The 23,055-nt window shown below is 32.5% G+C and overlaps 1 protein-coding gene across 2 annotated transcripts in view; it reads right to left on the bottom strand.

The window, feature by feature from the left end:
- Positions 1 to 23,055, bottom strand: part of GNAT3 (G protein subunit alpha transducin 3) — a 132,797-nt gene that overhangs the window by 25,330 nt on the left and 84,412 nt on the right. For both annotated transcript variants that reach the window (XM_036010703.1, XM_028525758.2), the window contains 2 exons: positions 13,677 to 13,719; positions 7,253 to 7,394 (listed from right to left, as the gene is read on the bottom strand). In XM_036010703.1, coding sequence (XP_035866596.1) covers positions 7,253 to 7,394; positions 13,677 to 13,719 — 185 coding nt within the window. The remainder of the gene's footprint in view (positions 1 to 7,252; positions 7,395 to 13,676; positions 13,720 to 23,055) is intronic.

Here is a 23,055-nt window from a genome sequence, read left to right as displayed (position 1 = left end):
AAGAATTGTAATATTGAGTACTATGTATATATGTCAAACTTATTTGATCACAGAACTTTTATCATAGAGCATCTTCAGGAATCAATATTCTTTGTTCAGATTGTAGGGTTCACTTTGTAGGGTACTTTGTCAAAAATGGTCAGAAAACCACCCAGATTGTGTGATAAAAGTGTTAGAACTTTCAGCATTCTTATATGTTGGACTAGTGGATGTTCTAGATGTTATAAATATAATAAAAGTCAGAAAGTGTAAATAGAAATTGCTAAATGCCTTTGTTATGATCCCTTTTGTTTCTTCAGCTTTTTTCTCTTTGTAAGCTTTATGTTAATGACATTATTCTATTAAATATTAAACGAAAACAAGAATAATTCCTTTTTTCTGTAAATCTTATCCCTCCCTTACTTCTCAGCTATTGCTCCAGAAATTGTATTTAAACTGTTCCCATATCCTCTTCTCATTTCTCAACATACTTCAATGCATTCTGTGTCCAAAACTTTTCTGAAACCTCTCATTAAATACCCAATGACCTGTATATTATCAAACCCAATAGGTTCCTTTTACATATACTTCATTCATGGCCTTTCAATGTAGATAACCTTTCTTCAGAAACCTTGTCTTGAATTCTGTGATTCCACAAACTCCTGGTTTTCCTCTAACTATTCCATCCTCTCCTATATGGTTTCCTGTTCCTCTCAAATGACCAGAAAATACTACAGTTTTTTTAGTACTTTTACCCATGTCTCTATTCTCTTTAAAGCCCTTCCTAAATTAAGCACTTGTCCTCTGTTATCCCATCCACTTCCTCAGTGTAATTGATTATACACTGAAATGTAAAGGTATGCCAATGACAGCAAGATTTAGATGTCTACCCAAAAAATCTTTTGAACTTCAAACGCACATTTTCAACTGCTTGCACATGTAGAGATCTCACAGAACTTATACAAACTCAAGACTAATTAGTCCTCCTCCATCCCCACTAGAAATAGTATTCCCTTTCTCAGTAATTCTGTCAAAGAATGAGGAGGAACTCCTGAATACCTCCACATCCAGCTGTGCTGCCCTTTTGAGATAGCTGACACTTTGTAATTACTTGTTAAATATGTCTTTCTTCTTTTGAGGGCTAGTACTATTTCCATCTTCTTTACTGAATATTTTTGCATGTTTTACTGCATATTTTTCAGCATATCCCTAGTGCACAGACAGATGTCTTCCATATAAAAATATTGATAGTTTAATGAAAATTATTTTTTCAAGTAATGTCAGATATGCAGACTTCAATACATAAATTTTCACTTGCCTATATTCAGACTGATTACTAAAAATATTAATACTTAATATTTACTGGGAGTTACATCCTGCAATACTTTGTATTTAGATTTCTTATATTTCTGCTTTGTTCTATAATAGTCATTGTAATTCAGTGAGAAAAGTGTTAACAGTTTTGGATAAAGAGACTGAAATTAGAGACATTAAGTAACTTGTCCAAACTTACAGAACCAGTGACCAAAAAGCTCATGTAAACGTTCTGTCAAGATTCTTTGTCTCTCTAAAGGGCAATCTGTGTAATAATGTACAAAGGGTTATGTGAGAACCATAAGTAAACAAACCACATTTAAACACAAAGCCATAGAAAATCAGAACTCCGAATGCTACACATAGGACAAGTATTTAGAAATTGATCTGTTGAATATGCATTTTAAGCCAGGTATGGCTTAATGTATTAATCTTAATTAATGTATTAATCTTAAAATCAAATAGTAGAGAATGTGATTGAAACTGCCATCATTTATATTAGTTTAAATAAAAATATGAGCTATGTCATACTTGACAATGGTGATGTATGATATTTGAGAACATAGGTACTCCTGAGTTGTGCTAATTGCTAAGTGCTGCTTAATCTGCTTATTCCATTCAACATACAGTTTGAATAAATTACTTTGCTTTTATGTTTTTGTCAGCATAATGGCAGCACTGTACAGAGTCTATTATCTTCACTTCATGTGAATGCCAGATCATTAAGACTCTCAACCAACAGGTTTCAGGTCTTTAGTAATTACTGGAATCATTTATTTGCAAACATTGGGCTGTACGAAGTACACAATGTATTTAAATAAGTAGCAATAGGCAAGGTTGTGATTTCCAACTTCAATGATGCAAATACATGGCATATTACACATGCAAATTAAAGCATTAAATCATTGTCAAGTAAATGCAGAAGGAACACGTGTTTCAGGTATTATTACTGTAAAGAGGAAAGAAAATAATTATTACAAATATTTTTACAAAATACTTTGTATAGGAAGAAGTACTCTAATAGAAACCAGGGGAAGTGGGTTTTGCTCTAAACTCCAGCAATTTAAAGGAGGCCAAATTGCTAATCTTTTGTGGTGCTTATTTTTTACTTCTTTATAAGTAAAGTGGTTGTACCAGGTTGTTTTTCAAGAGCCAGTTCAAAATCCTAGGTTCAAAGGAAATGCTAGGGTCAGAGTGATAAATGAACTACCCATGAATAAAAACATAATAGAATGATAAAAAATGAAAGGATACTGGAGTTCATTTCTCACAAGTTCCCCTTTTTCCATGTGAAAGAAAAAACTGTAAGCTAGAGAAGTATGTTCCTTACTGGAAAGAAGTTGTGGGGTGAGCTAAAAATGGAAGGAGAGCCTAGCAGAACTCCTGACTCTGCTTTACAAACTATGTGCCCTAAGGACATTTCCATGCTCTTTATCAAAAAGTGGCAGAACTAAGCCCTGGCTGGCGTAGCTCAGTGGATTGAGCATGGGCTGGGAACCAAAGTGTCCCAGGTTCGATTCCCAGCCAGGGTACATTCCTGGGTTGCAAGCCATAACCCCCAGCAACCGCACATTGATATCTCTCTCTCTCTCTCTCCCCACCCCACTCCCTTCCTTCCCTCCCTAAAAATAAATAAATAAAATATTAAAAAAATATTTTTTAAAAAGTGGCAGAACTAAATGAAATTTACCATTTCCTCAAAAAAATAAAAATTGAACTACTGTATGATCCAGCAGTTCCACTTCTGGGTAGCTATCAGAAGAAAACAAAACACTAATTCAAAAAGATATATGGATCTTTATGTGCACTGCAGTGTTATTCAAAATAGCCAAGATATGGAAACAACATAAGTATCCATAGGCAGAAGAATGGATAACATTTTTTTATATATACAAGCACATATATCTATCTGTCTCTCTATCTATAAACACATATACACACCTATACAAACAATAGAATATCACTCAGCCACAAAAAAAGAACAAAACCTTACCATTTGAAACAATATGGTGGACCTAGAGGGTATTATGCTGCATAGAATAAGTCAGACAGAGAAAGACAAATAGCTTATGAGTTCACTTTTATGTGGGGAGGAGTAAAAAAAGTGAAGTAGAAAAAAGGTACAAACTTCCAGCTATGAAATAAGTAAATCACAGGGATGTAATGTACAGCAATAATAAAAACACCCCCAATAAACAAAAGCCCTGGACTGGATGTCGGCTCAGGTGAATTTTACCAAACATTCTGAGAAGAACTAACACCTCTCCTTCTCAAACTGTTTCATAAAATTAAAGAGGAGGGAAGTCTCCCAAATTTTATGAGGCCAGCATTATCCTAATTTCAAAACTAGATAAAGGCTCTATAAAAAAAGAAAATTATAGGCCAATATCTCTGATGAACATAGATGTGAAAATCCTCAACAAAATATTAGCAAACTGAATACAGTAATGCATTGAAAAGATCATACACTATGACCAAGTGGGATTTATTCCAGGTATGCAAGGTTGGTACAACATTCACAAAGCAATAAATACAATGTACTATGTACACAAAATGAAGGATAAAAACTACCTGATCATATCAATAGAAGCAGAAAAAGCAATTGATAAAGTCCAGCACCCATTTATGATAAAAACTCTCGGCACAGTCAGATTAGAGGAAACATAAACAAACATAATAAAGGCCATATATGACAAACCCACTGCCAGCATCATATGCAATGGGCAAAAAACTACAAGCATTCCCCTTAAGATCAAGAAAAAGACAGGGAGGTCTACTTTGACCTCTCTTATTCAACATAGTACCGGAAGTCCTAGCCACAGCAATAAGACAAGAAGAAGAAATAAAAGGCATAATACAGTACATAGGGAACCCCAAAGATTTGATCAAGGAACTACTAGAACTGATAAATGAATTCAACAAAGTTGGAGGATAAAAAATTAATAATGAGAAATCAGTTGCATTTTTATATGCCAATAATGAATAGAAGGGCAAATCACAAAAACAATCTCATTTACAATTGCTACAAAAAGAATAAAATACCTAGAAATAAACCTAAGGATGTAAAAGACCTGGAAAATTATGTCACTGAAGAAAGAAATAGGAGAAGATGTAAAAAAGTAGAAGCACATACCATGTTTCTGGATAGGAAGAATTAACATAATTAAAAATGTCCTTACTATCCAAAGCAATCTATAAATTCAATGCAATTCCTATCAAGATTCCAATGACATATATCACAGAACTAGAACAAATATTTCAAAAATGTATATGGACCCACAAAAGGCCCCTCATAGCAACAGTGATCCTGAGAAAGAAGAACAAGGTTGGAGGAATCATGCTATCTAATATCAAACTACACTATAAGGCCATAGTAATCAAAACAACATGGTACTGGCATAAAAACAGACACATAGATCAATGGAATGGACTAGAGAGACCAGAAATAAGCCCACATCTTTGTAGTCAACTAATATTCAACAGAAGAAGCAAGCACATATGATGGGCTCAAGATGGTTTATTCAATAAATGGTGCTGGGAAAATTAGACAGACACATGCAAAAAATGAAACTGGACTACTTTCTTATACCACACACAAGAATAAATTCAAAGTGGATTACAGACTTAAATGTAGACCCAAAATCATAATAATCATAGAAGAAAACATAGGCAGCAAAAATTTGGACATTATTTGTAACAATATTTTATCCGACGTATCTCCTCAGGTAAGGGAAACAAAAGAAAAATTAAACAAATCGGACTATATCAAACTATAAAGTTTTGTATGGCCAAGGAAACCATCAACGGAATAAAAAGACAACCCACAGAATGGGAGAACATATTTGCTGATACATCTGATAAGGGGTTAATATCCAAAATTTATAAAAAACTTATAAAACTCAACACCAAAAAACCATACAATCTAATTAAAAAATCAGCAAGGACCTGAATAGACACCTCCAAAAAAACACACACACATGGCCAATAGACATGTGAAAAGATGCTCAACATCACTAACCATCAGAGAAATGCAAATTAAAACATCAATAGGAAATCACTTCACACCTGTCAGGATGGCTATCATAAATAATCAAGTGATGGCAATAATGTGGAGAAAGGGGAATCCTTTCGCACTGTTTGTGAGAATCCAGGTTGGTGCAGCCACTGTGGAAAGCAGTATGGAGATACCTCAAAAATTAAAAATGGTACTTCCTTATGACCCAGAGATTCCACTTGTTACCATTTGAAATAATATTGGTGGACCTAGAGGGTATTATGCTACATAGAATAGGTCAGACTTCTGGGAATTTATTTGAAAAAACCAAAAACACTAATCTGAAAGAACATAAGCACCCTATGTTCATTGCAGTGCTATTTACAATTGTCAAGATATGGAAGTAGTCCAAGTGTCCATCAGTAAATGAGTGGATAATACATCTATGGGGCATTGACACCATGGAATACTACTTGGCTATATGAAAAGAAGATTTTACCCTTTGTGATGGACCTGGAGAACATTATGCTAAGTGAAGTATGCCAGTCAAAGAAAGACAAATACCATATGATTCACTCATATGTGAAATCTAATGAACAGACTGAACTAACAAGGGAAATGGGGACAGACTCATAAATGGAGAGCAGGTTGACCACTAGTGGTGGAGGAGGTGAATGGGTGGAGGGGTTGAACAAAATGAAAAAGGACTCATGGACATGGACAATAGTGTGATTGCTGGGCAGTGGGGGATAGTATAAGCAGACTAAATGTTAATGGAAAAATACAATAAAGATTAAATCAAAAATTAAAAATAATAAAAAATAAATAAAATAAATATAATCCATAATATCAAAATAACTTTGTATCATGATGGGTGGTTACTATATAAATTGTACTGATCACTTTACAAATGTTGGATGACTACATTGTATGCTTAAAACTAATATAATTTGTATATCAACTATGCTTTAAGGAAAAAAAAAGAACAACTTTAGCATCATGAAATATTTCTTTTTCTTCCTAATGGCTTCCAATGGTAATTTACATGGTCTAAACTATGAGTGTGAGAGAAGAAAGAACAAACATCGCCTTTTTCTCCATATTTACTATACTGTGCCTCTGTGGTTTTTATTTTTACATAACAAAGTATCTAAGAATTAGACTGGGAACAGTTAAATTAATATCTAGATGCAGCCAGCTGCTCCTGGAAGGTAAAAGGAAATAGGTGAGTTCTTACTATGAATTGTACACAATTCCTCTTTTTTTTTGGATGTGGCTAACTATTATTGTTCTTTGGATAGTACTATGTTTCATTTGTCAACTAAGATGGTTTTATATGCTTGCACATAAACTGTTTTAAAGCAAGTGCATTTTAAATGTATTTTAACAAAATAATTTTATTGCAAAACATAAAACAGAAGAAAAATGAAACTACTTAGTTGCTATTTTATTAACAAAACTATGACTACTTGAGTATATTTATTATAAAAACATTTTAATTAATCATACAACTTGAATTCTTTTTTAAAAAATACTTTATAAAATAATTGTTTCCCTGTGCCAATAGTCTTTGTTATCATCACTAAACAATAATAATTGTAGTGTTTTTATTTTTTAAAAACTTCATGAAATGACTCACAAACTAAGAAAATATAGAGATACTGCAGTTTGATTTTTATGGATTAAACTCTTCCATATTTAGCAAATATAACCATTATTTTTCTCTAATGTAATATATTGTTTTACACTAAGTTTGACTCCTAGGAACAGTCAACGTTAAATAAGATTATAGCATACAATCAAAAAAAGGCTTCCTTTAAAGGAAAATAGGAAATCTTACCCTAAATAAAATTAATGTTTCATATTCTTAAATTTTGGTATAGATTAGTACTACAAATTTATTGTCATATTCTATTGCTCAAACTCCACCGTAGAACCTAAAACTGTAATTATTTGCATACTTACTGCACTTCTAGGATTGACATAATCAATCCCAAGGGTAGCCATGGCTTTCACAATAGATAGGATGGATTGTAATGTATTACTGTAAACTACTGCTTTGAACTCCATGCATTCTTGCTCACTGTAACCGTTCTTATGGATGATCCTATAATGTAAACATGAAATGCTTTTGTGAGTTGAACAATTGATTATTTTGTAATATTAAAACACATCAATAATAACTTGCTTGAATAAAATTACATTATATATTTGTTTAAAAAGGAAGAATTTTGTTCATATATATGTGCTAAATATGAACAACTTTATGGTTTTTAGATTTTTAATTTATTTATTTTTATGAATGGATTAACCAAAGAACATTTATCATTTTTAGAATTTTATTATAATTGGGGTTTAATACACTATTTTATCTTTTTTTGAATTTTAGAAGTTTAATGTTGCTTAGGTTGAAAATAAACAAATAAAGATATATTTTCTTTGTGTCATTGTTCACTTAAAATAAAAAAAAATAATCAGACCAGCTGAGAATAATGTGTGCCTGAAATGGTAAACCTTAGCATTTGGATTTTTGGTCTGATGCATTTCTGTTTCTTTTTTCTTTTTTTTTTTTTAATTGTTGACACTATTTATAGCTGGCCCATATTTCCCCTCCAAACCCCACCACCGCTTACTCCTCACGCTAAATACAAAGAGCACTTAGGGTTTACTCTAGATAAACCACTATTAAAACCAGGTAAATTATGAGCATTTTACTTAGAAAGTTTACTTTTCTTGTCAAGAGAAAAATTTCCAGATTCCCAGGACAAAGTTGCATACATAGTTCTGAAACTGTGTAGTTTTTACATGTCTAGAGGAAGAGAAGTAATTTACTCTAAAATGCATGTCTTTTCCTCTCACTTAAGACATGCTAGAAAATAGGAGTGTCTGCTTTCTATTAATAGCAGAAACAAAGGCATTTTTTTAATGTAGGTAATTAAGGGCTACCGGCTATTAAATTCCTCATAATATTCCATTTGTGTGCGTCACACTAAGTACTCAAAGTTGAAATCCCCAGACATTTAATTTGGCTGAACTTTTCTTTTCCTTCCACTTATTCAATCAGAACTCAGGTGTTTTAACTAATAGTTTTAGAATAATAAATTAAAAGATTTACCTATTAAAAACTAAAATCTTTGCATATGCTAATTATTCTATCTTTATTGCATAATGTGCTCATTTCTTTTTGTTGCTTTTGAAACCCTTTGTGTTCAGTAGGCATTATTTTGGATGTCATATTACTAAGGATCTGTGTTGTATCCATACACATAGAAATTTTAGCTTAGGGGGAAAAAGAACACAATATTTCCCAAGATATTAAAACTTTCAAGTAAAGGGATTCTGCAGTGAAAGGAGTAAAGCCAGTACCTATATCTATTCTTTAATTTTAATATTTTATTGCCAATAATTGTTGCATTTATACTATAAAGCCATGTTTATCTTTCTATATTAAACAAATAACTTAGAATAAATTAGTCAATTAAAGGCTATGGAAAAATGCAGTAAAATGTCTTTATAGATAGATCAGGGAAAAGTTTATTAAATAAATTCCAGTTCTTTTCCAAAATTAAAATGGGAAAAATAATTTTAATTACCATATTTTGCCATGTATAACACACACTTTTTTGGCCAAATATTTGAGGGAAAAATAAGGATGCTTGTTATATATGGGTATATTGATTACAGTATTGCATCAAAATTCCAGTTACAAATAGACTTGGGGGCATTTAGATTTTCTTCCTGTCACAAGTTCTGATCCTTCTCTTTTCACCATTGGGTAAGGAAACATTTATCATAAAGTAAGATAATAAAGGCAGAATTTAGAAAGGCCAGTTGTAGAGGGACTTTAAGCAACTTGTTTCTCTATAAGATACATAAAGTATTTCTGTGAGATAGAGATCTTTACTTGCAAGTTGATGCCTAGCTCTGTTCAATTAATAAGCTGTTAATAAGCTGGGCATTTTCTGTGACCCATCACATTATGCAATGAAAAGAATGAGAACCTCTTCCCCCAAAACAGAGACCAGAGCTCCACTTTCTAATGCAGTAGCCACTAGACACATCAGTTAAAATTAAAAGAAATTAAAAATGTTATTCCTTACTCACACTAACCCCAGTGAAGTGCTTAATATTAGCTGTGGCTATTGGATAGTACTGGATTATAGGAAAGTAAAGCATATCTGACTTTTGTGCAGTGTGATAATGTATAGCAACAGCATCTGCATGTAGTACAGTGAACTAGAAAAGAAAATGATAAATTTTATTTGGAGTGTGTTGCTTATTCTGATTTGGACCTATACATAGAGTATAGGGGTAGATATATCTACTTTCCTAGTTTTGACAAAGTGCCTGAGTTTGAAGGAAATATTCTAGACAGTCTGCTTGAAGATGATAGTAAAAATCATTGGATTCTAGCAGTTTTAATTTTGATGAAGATGTAGAGTAAGCAGAGAAGAGGACCTAGTACATTAGTGACAGCAACATTTAAGATTTAGTTAAAGAATCAGGGACTAAAGCATACAGAATTGGGAGGTGAACTGGGGAAGAGAGTTATCTGAGAAGCCAGGCTAAAGTGTTAGGATGGAAAAGCCAAATGAAGTCAAATGGAATTAAAATAAAGATATATGAACACTTCATAAAAATGGCAATTAGGAAATTATAATTGACATTTATAAGGGTAATCTTTGTGACACACCAGGGGCAAGAATAATGGAAACGGTTGAAGAGTAAATGGAACTGGAAGAGTTGAGAAAGCTAGCATTATCTATTTCTTAATAACTCTGAGAAAAGGAAGGAGAGATGGGGCAGAACCAGAAGACAATTTTTTTTACTAATAGAAGTAATAGAAGTAATACTTGCTCATTGAAGATAGTGTAAACAACCCAGCAATATTCAAAATGTAGATACAATGTAACTTTAAATCCCACTATTGGTATATGTTCTTTGATTTTAGAAACATTATCTATTTTGTCATAGTTGAGATAAAGATATTTATGTAATTTTGTATTTTGTTTTTTTCAGTTAACATTAGTACTTTCTTCCATTAAAATTTTCTTGTATACATATAACTTGTAATGGAGGCAAAATATTGTGCCTTAAAGGCAAATAATCTCACAATTTCACAATCCATTTGCTTATGTTTTATTTTAATTTAGGGTGTTTTATTCTGTCTTATATTTTAATATTTTAAATAAGATGGAAGTTTCTTTGTACATACATTTCATATATGTATTATTTTATTTTCATAACCTTTCATATTTAAATTAGTTTATTATTAAAAATTCTAAAAATATATTTAAAATGTTAATAATTATTTTACCAGATTACTGTGCATAATTGCCAAAATTATTTTTATAAACATGCTATGACATAATTTTACAAGTAGTAATGAGAAATATTCATTTCTCAAAACATCACCATTATTGTGTAATATTATTTTGATATTATTATTTGCTAATCTATTAAGATGAAAAACAGCCCATTATTGTTTTAACTTTTATATTAGTGAAATTAAACTAAAATATATACATTTTATAGATATGTGAATTTTGTCTTTTGTGAACTGTCTGTTAATAGTCTCTTCACATTTGCATACATTGGGCAGCTTATGGTTTTTCCTAACAATCTATAGGTCTTTACATATTATGATACTCAGTAATTTATCTATCATATTTATTATAGATTTTTTCAAATTTTTCACGTTTGTTTATTTTTTATGATATAATATGTTAAAAAGTTTTTATTTTTATATAGCCAAATAATTGGTCATTTATTTTCTTATGTCATTTAACCTCATAGAAAATGGAGAAATAAGAAGGATAAGAGGGATTTGTGCATGATTATAACTTGCAAGAAAAGAACAAGTGAACACAGTGGTAATGTCATTAGAAAAATACGAGATGACTTGGGTGCAAAAATGGAGCTGAGAACCCGAGAGCAAGATGACCAATGATCTGGATAAAGGGGTTGTACTTTTCAAAGACAGGAGGAAAGTTTAAAAATTTAGTTACAGCCCTGCGTGGTATGTCTCAGTGGACTGAATCCTGGTCTGCAAACTGAAGTGCTGCCACTTTGATTCCCAGTCAGGGCACAAGCCTGGGTTTTGGGCCAGGTTCCCAGTTAGGGGTGTGTGAGAGGCAACCAATTGATGCATCTCTTGCACATCAATGTTTCTCTCCCTCTCTTTCTCCCTCCCTTCCCTTCTCTCTAAAAGTAAATTAATTAATTAATTAATTAATTAAAAATGGATTATTAAAATGAGGGTAGTTACAGATATAGGTGACAATTCAAAAGTGGGGTTTAAATATTAGTTGATATGTGGCACACATGACATTACCTAGAAAGAAGAAAAAAGCTATGATTTAGATTATAGACAATTTCACCATTAACTGGAATCATTCCCTCATATGATATGTGCCAAAGAACAAGACCCTTGAACATACAATTAAAAATAAGCTAAAAAATGATTATCATCATCTCCTGTAGCAACAGTTGTCCTTCAAAATTCTCTAGTGGTGATAGAGCCATATTTATTTCCACTTATCAATTGCCATTTTATTCCTTTAGGAGTTGTATTCTGGAATTCTAGCACTTTTGTGTTATCTCAGAAAATGCATGTCTACTTATTCCCTAAAAAGAAGCAAATAGAGAAAATAAATGCAAAAATGAATTTAAATTCATGATAGTCATAACTTTAAAATACATTTTATTCTGAGTCCTCCAAAATACCAGTTAGGTTAAAAATATTTTGTCCTAAATTCAAAATGGATCATTTATTGACATATTTTAAAATATAATGGCCTATAACCACAATGTTAAAGCTCTGTTTATACTCAGATCAATATATTTATAACTGTTTTTAGTATCCATCTTATAAAGAGGCAAAATTTAAAACTGCAAATTATAATATTTCTCATATTCTATGCTTTCTGCTAAAAAATAGGAGAAATGTTTGAATAGGAATTGTGGCAGCTCTGCTGCTCTGTGTGATTTAGATCAGCAATTTTCAACCCTTTTATCTCATGGTGCTCATAAACTAATTGTTAAAATTCTGGGTCACACCAAAAATATATATATTTTGCTGGTCTGACAGAAAAATAGGTATAGTTTATTAATTTACCAAAATAATAATAATTGGCTGCTGTTTTTGCCCCAGAGTGACTTTAAAAAAATAATAATGCCTTGGGCTGGCGTAGCTCAGTGGATTGAGCAGAAGCTGAGAACCAAAGTGTCACAGGTTTGATTCCCAGTCAGGGTACATGCCTGGGTTGCAGGCCATAACCCCTAGCAACCGCACATTGATGTTTCTCTCTCTCTCTCTTTCTCCCTCCCTTCTCTCTCTAAAAAATAAATAAATAAAATCTTTTAAAAAATAATGTACCTTTTTTTGTATGCAAGAATTTATGATACTAAGAATTAACCAATCAGATGTAATCCAATTATTTGATGTGACCAATAAGATGCAACTTTAGTAGGCAGAGGACCTATATACAGGGTGGGACAAAAGTAGGTTCACAGTTATTCATATGGAAATAACATAATAATTAATAAATGAAAATATGAGTAAACTATGTTTTATACACTAACAACTGTAAACCTTTTTTGCTCCACCCTGTACTTACAGTTCAACACAGGGCATGCACATTGGACAGCTATTGTTGTGTTGGCAGTTGTCATTTTTTAAATTTGGCAATCTAAGGGAAAAGAGGTCAATACTCCCGACTAAATAGTCAGGTGCTGCATGTTTTAAAAATTCTTGTGTGCCCTGGCCTGGTTTCTCAGTCAGTTGGAGCATCATCCTGTACCAGGGTTGTCCAACCTGTGGTCCATGGGCCACTTGCATCCCAGGATGGCTATGAATGTAGCCTGATGAGAAATCATAAATTTACCTAAAATATTATAAGAACTTTTGTAGTTATGTGTCACAATGTATTTAACATGTGACCCATGACAACTCTTCTTCCTCCAGTGTGGTCCAGAGACACCAAAATGTTGGACATCACTGCTTACACTAAAAGGTTGAGGGTTTCTTTCCAGGTCAGGGCACACACCTAAGTTGTGGTGTATAAGGAAGGCAACCAATTGATGTTTCTCTTTCATATTGATGTTTCGCTTTCTCAATGATATTTCTCTCTCTCTTTCTCTGTCTTTCTCCCTCCCTCTCTCTTTCTTTCTCTCTCCCTCTCTCTCTCCTGCCTTCCTCTTTCTCTCTCTATAAGCAATAAAAAAATGTCCTTGGCTGAAGATTAAAAAAACAATTCCCATGGCACACCAGTTGAAAATCACAGATTTAGACTATCAGTCACATTTCCCAGAGGTATTTATTTTAAGAATGATCAGATTAAGATGTATAGATATTAAATATTAAACATTTAAAATCATATATACTTACTTCATTTGTTTAACAATAGTACTTTTTCCAGATTCTCCTGCTCCTGCAAATGAAAAATGGTAGTGTTATCAACTGATATGCACCAAATTCACATAGGTATTAAAACTGTGGCATCGCTTTCTCATGGGTAAACCTTTAATAGACAGCTCTCCTATGTAAAGCAGGAGAATAATTTTTCTGTCAAGTCTTGAAAGGTATTAGGTGTTTACTTTCCAGTGTAGCAGAAGTAAATAAAATCCACCTACCTTATCAGACATGGGTTGGACTTAAGGTAGAGTATATATTCTGAAGCTAGAATTACATGTCATCAGGAAAAAATCCTGGTATTGTTATTTGAACATATTTTGCAAAGATTATATCTCCTGGATTTGTATCACTAAGGAAATGGTCCAAACATTAAAGTTTCTAGATAACTCTCATTCTTCCAGGATGCTTCTGCATATATCCTATTGGATTAAACAGCAACAATAAACCACATACAAAATCTAAGCAATAACTTTTTATTTCCAGAACTATTCAAAACCTATTAGGATTGAAGTAGGAACTCTTGTCTTCATCATCATATTTGTGTTGCTACGCAGGCATTTTCTATTCTGTTTAAACAAAGGAAAGTTGCTAATAACAGTAAACAAACCTAAAGATCCTATAAAGCAGTTATATTTTAAACAATTAGATAAATGCAATAGGACTCAAGAGGTTTCATATAAGGATGTTCAAAATCATTAACAGTATAAGGATGGCTGACATATGAAAAGATACTAAAACTGAATATTACTCCTGAGAGTGAAAATGAGAGAATTTGATAAAAATTATTACAATATATAGGATATTGAGTATAAAAACAAACTTTTTAGTTTTTATTTATTTGTGAGTCCTAGACATGTTAGGGGTGAGGTGTGGAGGAGCCAATTCAGACAACTTCTTTAAGTTCGAAAGTTCTGGTTTTACAGAGAGGAGAAAAGCAAGCAGTCAACAAGAGTTGGTGAAGTCTTATAACACAAATTTGTTTATAGAATGTTTAGATGGAATTTCCAACAAATCTCTGAAATATTGAGGATAACTCAGGATTTTGCAACTGATACAAAATCATGTGTCTTAGAATGTGTCCTCAGATTACAATTATCAATAAAAATATGATATTAAAATGTATTGACCAAGGTCCTGGTCTAAAATGCTAATGAGTAAGTTTTTAGTCATCTCATAGTAAAGTCTGTATTTTTTAGAGAAGTGAAAGCCTGATATGTTACTGGAAATTTCAAAAACTGGGTCACAGGACATTTTTTAAGTCCCAGCTGGCCAGTTGATATTGGACAGATATTAAAAAGCACAATTAAGGCAATTTAAAAATATCCTAGGAAAAATCCAAATTCAGAAAAACTAATAGACATAGAAATATATAACACACCAGCATAGTGGTCAACTGCCTTGTTTTACCAAACTGAGTATGATTTTATGTAAGCAAAACTGATGTGAATTTCATTTAAATGATATCAGAATATATATTGAAGAAGAGGACTCTGACTATCCTATTTAGGTTTTTGAAACAAAAAAATTTTAATTAAATTATTGTGATGACATTGGTTAATAAGATTATATAGGTTTCAAATGTACAATTCCATGACACACATCTGTATATTGCATTATACCCACTTCCCCAAGTCAAATCTTCCCCCACTGTCTTTCAATTTGTCCTTCTTTTCCTACTCCATATTTTTCCTGAATTTCTTTTATTCTACTAACTTACAAATTATTCACATATCACTTTAAATTTTTTCTGTATATCTTCCATCACTACATGGAAAATTCCACCAAGCCTTTGTCGTTTTTTTCACCGATGCATCTGAAACACCTAAAAGAATATCTAATAGTAGAATCTCAATGAAAGAAATGAAACTTTTAAATTTACACTTAAAAAATAGCATCTTGCCCTCTGTATTACATACCATTTTTCACATTGAAAGGTTTCTTCCTTATTTGCAATTTTTTAAAGCTGTGATTAATGCTGTAACTATGCTTCATAGCAAATTTGTTTTTTCTCAAGCATATCTAAATGTATCTAGTTTCTGCAGTTATCTAAAATAGATGTCTGCCATATAAAACATTAAAAAAATCAGAGTGGTGAAGGTATGGGAAATAATATTTCATTATCTGGTGCTGATACACAGATCTTTCCTCTTGGGTAAACCTCTAGCATTCTTGTCTTTATGACTTTATGGTACTGTGGTCTGTACCACACATTGTGCAATTTGACAACAAAGTTGATTAATCCAAAATTAACCACATTCTGTTAACTTAATCACATATCACATTTTGTTAACCTGATCAAACACATGATGACAGGTCAGGCATAACCATCTCATTTGATAGATGTTACTTTGTCCAAGACAGAAACATTTCAGAATAAAATAAAAATCACATTATAATATGAACTTGTCAGTTTTCATAAGAGAACTGGCTACATTCTTTTACATGGCTGAGCATTACTTGTTTGTGAGAGTGTTAAGAACAAATCAACGAGCTTTGTACAATATCTTGGTTTGCTGGCTTTAGATGATTTGCTATTTTGCTCCAGGCTGTGTACCACTTTGAAAGAAAAGTTATTAATGAAGATTATAAAACTGTCCTTTAAACCCTTTAACAATAGATGTTGATATTAGAAATTGTAGCATCACCCTATGCAGGTGACATATTTAAATAATATCTTATCTTCTTATAACTTTCAATTTCGTTATATTACAAAATGCAGAGTTATAGGCACATGGGAGGAAAACCAATGGGCCCAATAAAAACTCCAGAACTTGTCCATGCCAGTGCATTTAATATTGTATTTTCTTCTATCAGAATATAAATATTAAGAAAAAAATTTTGGAGTAACTCCAAGACTGAGAAAGAATGTCTTATTTCTGACTATCAAATACATTTTCTTAAATGTTATAATACCTATGATTTCTAAGTGAAGTGAAAGTAATTCAGATAATTTGTATTTAAATAAATTATCTACCTTGAGAATAAAAAAAACATTTCTAAAATGATTTTCCAGAATTGTACTAGTATGTGTGTCATGGACAAACACAGGATCAATTAAGAAACACCATGAATACATTAAAAAATTCTAAATAATTGCCCTGGCTGGCATTGCTCAGTGGATTGAGTGCTAGTCTGTGAATCAAAGGGTCATCAGTTCAATTCCTAGTTAGGGCATATGCCTGGGTTGTGGGCCAGGTCCCCACCGGGGGCATGTGAGAGGCAACCACACATTGATGCTTCTCTCCCTCCCTTCCCTTCTCTCTAAAAATAATTAAATAAAATCTCTTAAAAAAATTCTAAATAATCACAACCAAAGTTTATTATATTCATTCTGTATGACTGACTAATCAGATTTTATCATAACTTGTTGTGGGGCAAGGTGACTTTTTGACTGTGTCAGAGAATTAAGGTACATTCAGAATGATTTTCTATACTTTATAAATATGGTCTACAGGTAATCATACTGATGCTACCTGTCAAGATTCCAAAGATATTTCTGAGGCTAGGTGGCATATTATTATTAAGGATTCTTTATAATTTAGCTGATCATTCATGATGTATCTCATGTCAGCAGAATAAGTAAGCATTTTTTTATTGTTGTGCAATTACAGTTGTTCTCATTTCCCCCATTGCTCTCCCCTGCTTACCCACCCCCACCTTCCACTTCCAATCCTCCCACCTGCTATCCTGTTGTCTTTGTCCACGAGTCATTTATACATGTTTCTTGACTTGACCCTTTTTAATAGCTCATAGTTTTCTTGTAAAACTATATGTAAACATTAATATTTCCATGGGAAGTTTTTACAAAAGGTATCTGAATTATTCCTTGTTTTCTGGCAGTGATTTCATGGTCTAACATAACAAAATTCCTGAAGAAAAGCCAACTTCTCCAAGATCTCATTTATTATTGGAACTCTATTGCAAAACTTTTCAGAAATAAATTATTGAGTCCCATTCTCACAGTGATTCTAGGTCTTAGTGCACAATAACCCTTCCATTTTTATAATATTAGATCATGTTACAGTGCCAAATATAGATACCAAACAGCATGTTCAGATAGGCTGAGGACATCCTGAAAAAACCTCTTCCTTCCAAACTGTAGTAATCACTAAAATTATATTCTGGGTCCAGGAGTACAATGGACTTTTAACAAAATATGCATATATTTCTTTAATTATAAGTTTTAATTAATTAAATATTTAAATTTATACTTAATTCATAATTTAATGGTCATAAATTATTCTTAGAAAGAATAAATTAGGAATTTTGTGCCTCATTCTATTTACAAATGTCAAAACAATTTTAAAGCCTCATGATATCTATACCTATAACTGAACTTCAACTGAACACACTCAAGGCTTGAATGCTCTGATACAACTTGTTAAAAGAGGAAAAGTGAAAATAAACACATTGACTTCTTACTGTCATGCATAAAATATTTTGTAGGCAGTTTTAAAATCACTAATGGGACAGTATAAAGAAACCTTACAAATCAGCTAACTATGTGCATGTTTTCATTCTAGCATGAGAAAAGTGAGTCCAGCAGATATTATGATACTCATCCAATATCCCAGATTTAATTTAAGGCAAAGAAATTAGGTCTCCTAACTCCTATATTACTGCCTTAATGTTGCTTTCTTTTTAACTATGCACTACTAATGTCAAATTAAAATGACTTAGAAACATAAATTATTTTAAATCAACATGAAAGCAGTGTACTTTCATAGACATATTGATATGCAGTGTCTGTCACCTGTTTGTAACTGTTGACACTTAAGATTCATAAGGTAGTCTTTTTTTAATCAATTTAATTTTTTCTACTCTTTTTCATGGCACAGCGACAAAAGTATTTGTCTCTGCAATATGACAAGTGGCTTAGGGTAGAAAAATACTCATGTTTTTGAATTACATAAATATGAACTTGCATTCATTTCTTACATAGACTGGGTGCTTTGATCATATTTAATCTGAGAGTCAGTATCTTTTTTAAATAAAAGGATTATTAATGTCTGCCTCTTAGAATTTGAAAAGATTAAATTACAGATATAAAATACCTAGAACATACTAACATGTAGTGAACTTTCAACAGTTTCCTGTATTTGAAGCAAACTCCCTTTATTAAGATAAGTTTGAGTATAAAATGGTCCATTCTTTTAACCCTTTCTTCTAGCACATGTATTTATACCCTTACCCTCTGAAACGCACTCTGTGCAAAAGTTAATGCCCTTTTGAAACACTGGCACTGAAATTTTGCTGTTGATATCAGGACATTCATCAACAGCACTGATATTCTGATGTAGTACAACAGGGATAGAGCCTAGTTCTGCCTTGCTCATGGTACTTGTGTTTAAATATTGGGTTGGCTGAAAAGCCCATTCAGTTTTTTCCATAAAACAAAACACACATTTTTCATTTTCACCAGTAAGTTTATTGATTTGGATATTTTGAGTATGTTGGCTATCTCCTACTATTGGCTTTAGTGGGTAGAGGCCAGGGGTGCTGCTAAACATCTTCCAGTGCATAAGACAGCCCCCCAGCAAAAAATTATTTGGCCAAAATGTATAGTACCAAGAAACTTCTCAAATCACTTTTGACATGTTTGATCAGTCATGGTACTCTCCATAAATTGCACAAATTTTTTTTGCATTTAAGTTGTGTTTTTACCTTTCTTGAAATAATAAAGCATAATAAGTTAATGACAAGCAAGCACTGCTAAAGCCATCCTATGGGAAATAACTAAATGAATTTTTTGGCCAACCTAATATAACACTTTTACCCTGACCACAGTAATTCAGTTAGTAGGGCATCATTACACAGGACACAATGTTGCTGGCTTGATTCCTGGTCGAGGCACAGGCCTGGCTTCTAGGTTTGGCCCCTGGTGGGGGCATGTTGAGAGTGTGTATAAGAGGCAACTGATCTAACATCTCCCTCTCTCCCTTTTCCTCTCCCTCCCCCCCTCTCAAAAAATAAATAAGTAGCTAGTGATTGCTAGCTGTTAGGGAGATGCAAATTAAAACCACAATGAGCTATCACCTCACACCAGTCAGAATGGCCATCATAAACAAAGCAACAAACAACAAATGTTGGAGAGGTTGTGGAGAAATGGGAACCTTAGTGCACTGTTGGCAGGCTTGCAGACTGTTGCAGCCACTATGGAAAACAGTATGGAATTTCCTCAGAAAACTAAAAATGGAACTGCTTTCTGACCCAGCAATTCCACTGCTAGGATTATATTCTAAGAATCCTGAAACCCCAATCCAAAAGAACTTATGTACCCCAATGTTCATAGCACACAATTTACAATAGCCAAGTGTTGGAAGCAACCTAAGTGTCCATCAGTAAATGAATGGATCAAAAAACTATGGTACATTTGCACAATAGAATTCTTTGCAGTAGAAAGAAAGAAAGAGCTCCTACCCTTTGCAACAGCATGGATGGAACTGGAGAGTATTATGCTAAGTGAAATAAGCCAGGTAGTGAAAGACAAATACCATATGATCTCATTTTTAACAGGAACCTAATTAACAAAATGAACAAGCAAGCAAAATATAACCAAAGACACTAAAATTGAGAACAGGCTGACAGTGACCAGAGGGGAAAAGAGAGGGGATTATAGGGTAAAAGGGTGAAGAGTTTGCAGGAATTATTATAAAGGACACATGAACAGTAAGGGGGGGTGGAAACAGGGGAGGGAGGTGGGGAGTGCTGGGGTGGTGGAGAAGGTTGGGGGAAAGGCAGAAAACTATACTTGAACAATAAAAAATGTTAAGAAAATAAAATAAATAAAATTTGGAAAAAAATAAATAGATCACTTTTCTTAATAGGGATCATGACCAGTTTGCTTTCTTTATCCTTTTCTTTGTAATTTAATCACATTGTTTATGAGACTCTCATACTGAGTTTGTAGCAGTTAAATATTTCTAATTTGTTTTTTACATCACCTCTTAACAAATAGATTCTTCCACATAATGTATGTGTATAATTGATTTTGAATCCCAATTAAAGATATCAGTTAAATTCTACTTTAATCATTTGGGCCAAATATTTCTGCTTATTGAGATCACTTGGAATTTAGCACTTGTCTGTCACTACATCCTTTCTTCCAAACTCTGGATCTTACACAAGTGTGAAATGCTGTCTTACCCACTTTCACTCAACTCTTTGAAAAAGCATTGAAAAGGAAAAGATCAAGGGCAAGAAACTATGTAATTCCTATTAATCATCATAACTCCTCGTTCACTATCAGTAGTCAACAATGTTAAATGCTTCCCATTAAGTTTGATAGTTGCTGTAGGTTTTTGTACATGCTGTTTCTCTGGTTAAGACAATTGCCTTCTCTTTCTAGTTTAATAAGATGTTTTAATGAAAATGAATGAAATAAGTTTATCTATAGTGTATGTGATTGTGTGTTTGCATACCCTTTTATAGTAATGTTGATTTTTCTTCTTTAATTTGATAATGTGGTGAATGATATTAACTAATGTTATAATAATATTTCAACCGGGCATTCTTGACATAACTTCCCACAACACCATTTAAAAAAATATTTTATTATGGAAGAAAAAGGGGTTCTATGCAAAGTAACCTCACAGGGTGATCTAATAATTAATTCCTATCTGGGCATATCATAGTGGGTAGTTGTGCCCTAGTCATATACCTTCTTTAGTAAATGACTTATCTTTGTCTTAAGCAAGATCTGTCCATTGTTTTTGTACATTGTTTTATGTTAACACACCTTTGAAATGTGGAAACACCCCCAAGAGAGCTTCTTAACTGTCCTGTGATCCAATCCACACCTTGCTTTTTCCTACCTGCATGTATCCTTCCTTACATTCCCTCCTTTATCTCAAATGCATAAAATAAACTACAAAACTTATTTTCAGGAGCATTTGAAATCTTACTTGCTGGCAATTGTCATCAGTTTGGCAATACTTCACATAAACTTCAATATGATGCCCAATAAACTTCAATATAATACCCAATAATCTATATCTGTCTGATGATTCAAGTCAATATAAATATTTTAGCAAAAGTATGCTATAACATTGTTTTTTTCAGTGTATCACATCAGTAAGATTATGATGTTAGATATATTTGTTTGAGAAAGAATGTTGTGGCTATGTACTACATTTTTTTTCTAATGAAGTTTTATTTGAATACTTTCAATTTTATATTGGTTTTAAAAATATCTGACAATACAGAAGTGGGCAAATGTAGATTTACAGTTTTGCATACTCACAACTGTAAAGCTACTTTTGCCTTACCCTGTATTTAAAACAGTGTTTGAGCATTCTTGGATTTTAAAGTATCTTTCTAAAATGTCATCTTTCTTATCTTATTAGTCTATCTTTTAGGCTAAAAAAGAACTAAAATATAGAAGTATGTCATTTTTCCTACATAGACCTATTTTAGATAGGAACAGATAACAGACACATACATGATAGATATTTGTAAATATGTCCATTAATTGTTGGAGTAGTCACACATACAGGTTTTTGTATAAATCAGTGCCTCTGAAAAAAGGCCTTGGTTAGTTACATGGTTATCCTACACACAATGGCTATCTGGAAGAGGGACAACAGCTAATTGAGTATATCGAATCTATAGCTCTCACTCTAGTTACCCCTTCTAATTTCCAGGCCCATATATATTCATCTACTGAATAGATATCTTTACTTGATTGTTCTACAAACCTTGCAGATTTGAATATCCCAAATTATTATTACTTCTTTTATTTTTTCCACAACCTAAACTTTATCCCGTATTTCATGTAGTGATGAATAAAATACTAACCATACCTAATTCTTCCCTTAATTATTTCTCTCACTTCAGTTAGCTATGAAATTCTGATTTTGTTTCATAATATCCTTCAAATCTTCCAAACTTGTAGTTTCTGCCTTAATTCACAATCTCATCAAGTATTTGATCAATAATCACAATTTCCTAATTACCTACCTACCTCAGTCATCTTCATAATGTAATAGCCAGGATGAACTTTGACAAAAAAATTCAAGTGTTATCCTCACATTCTTAAAAATTATCAACATCTTCCTACTGCCTTAAAAATAAAAATCCTGATGGGATGACATATATGGTTCTTTTCTAGCTCTATTTTCATGTGCCAAATGTATGTATATTCTTTAACCACTATGAACAACTTATAGAAATATTTTATATTCTGACTCTGTCATTCTTTCATACTTATGCATTCATGCTTTCCTGGTGCTAAGCAGGCTGTTCTAAGTAGGACTTCAGTGAAGTGCAGGAGCAGACATGTTCTCTGTTTTCACAGTACTTAGAATCCAGGTACTAAATTAAATCTCACACAAATAAAAATTAAAGTATTTGT

This window comes from Phyllostomus discolor, chromosome 10 (assembly GCF_004126475.2).
Source record: "Phyllostomus discolor isolate MPI-MPIP mPhyDis1 chromosome 10, mPhyDis1.pri.v3, whole genome shotgun sequence".
Lineage (NCBI taxonomy): Eukaryota > Metazoa > Chordata > Mammalia > Chiroptera > Phyllostomidae > Phyllostomus > Phyllostomus discolor.
This window is presented reverse-complemented; position numbering and strand designations above follow the sequence as displayed.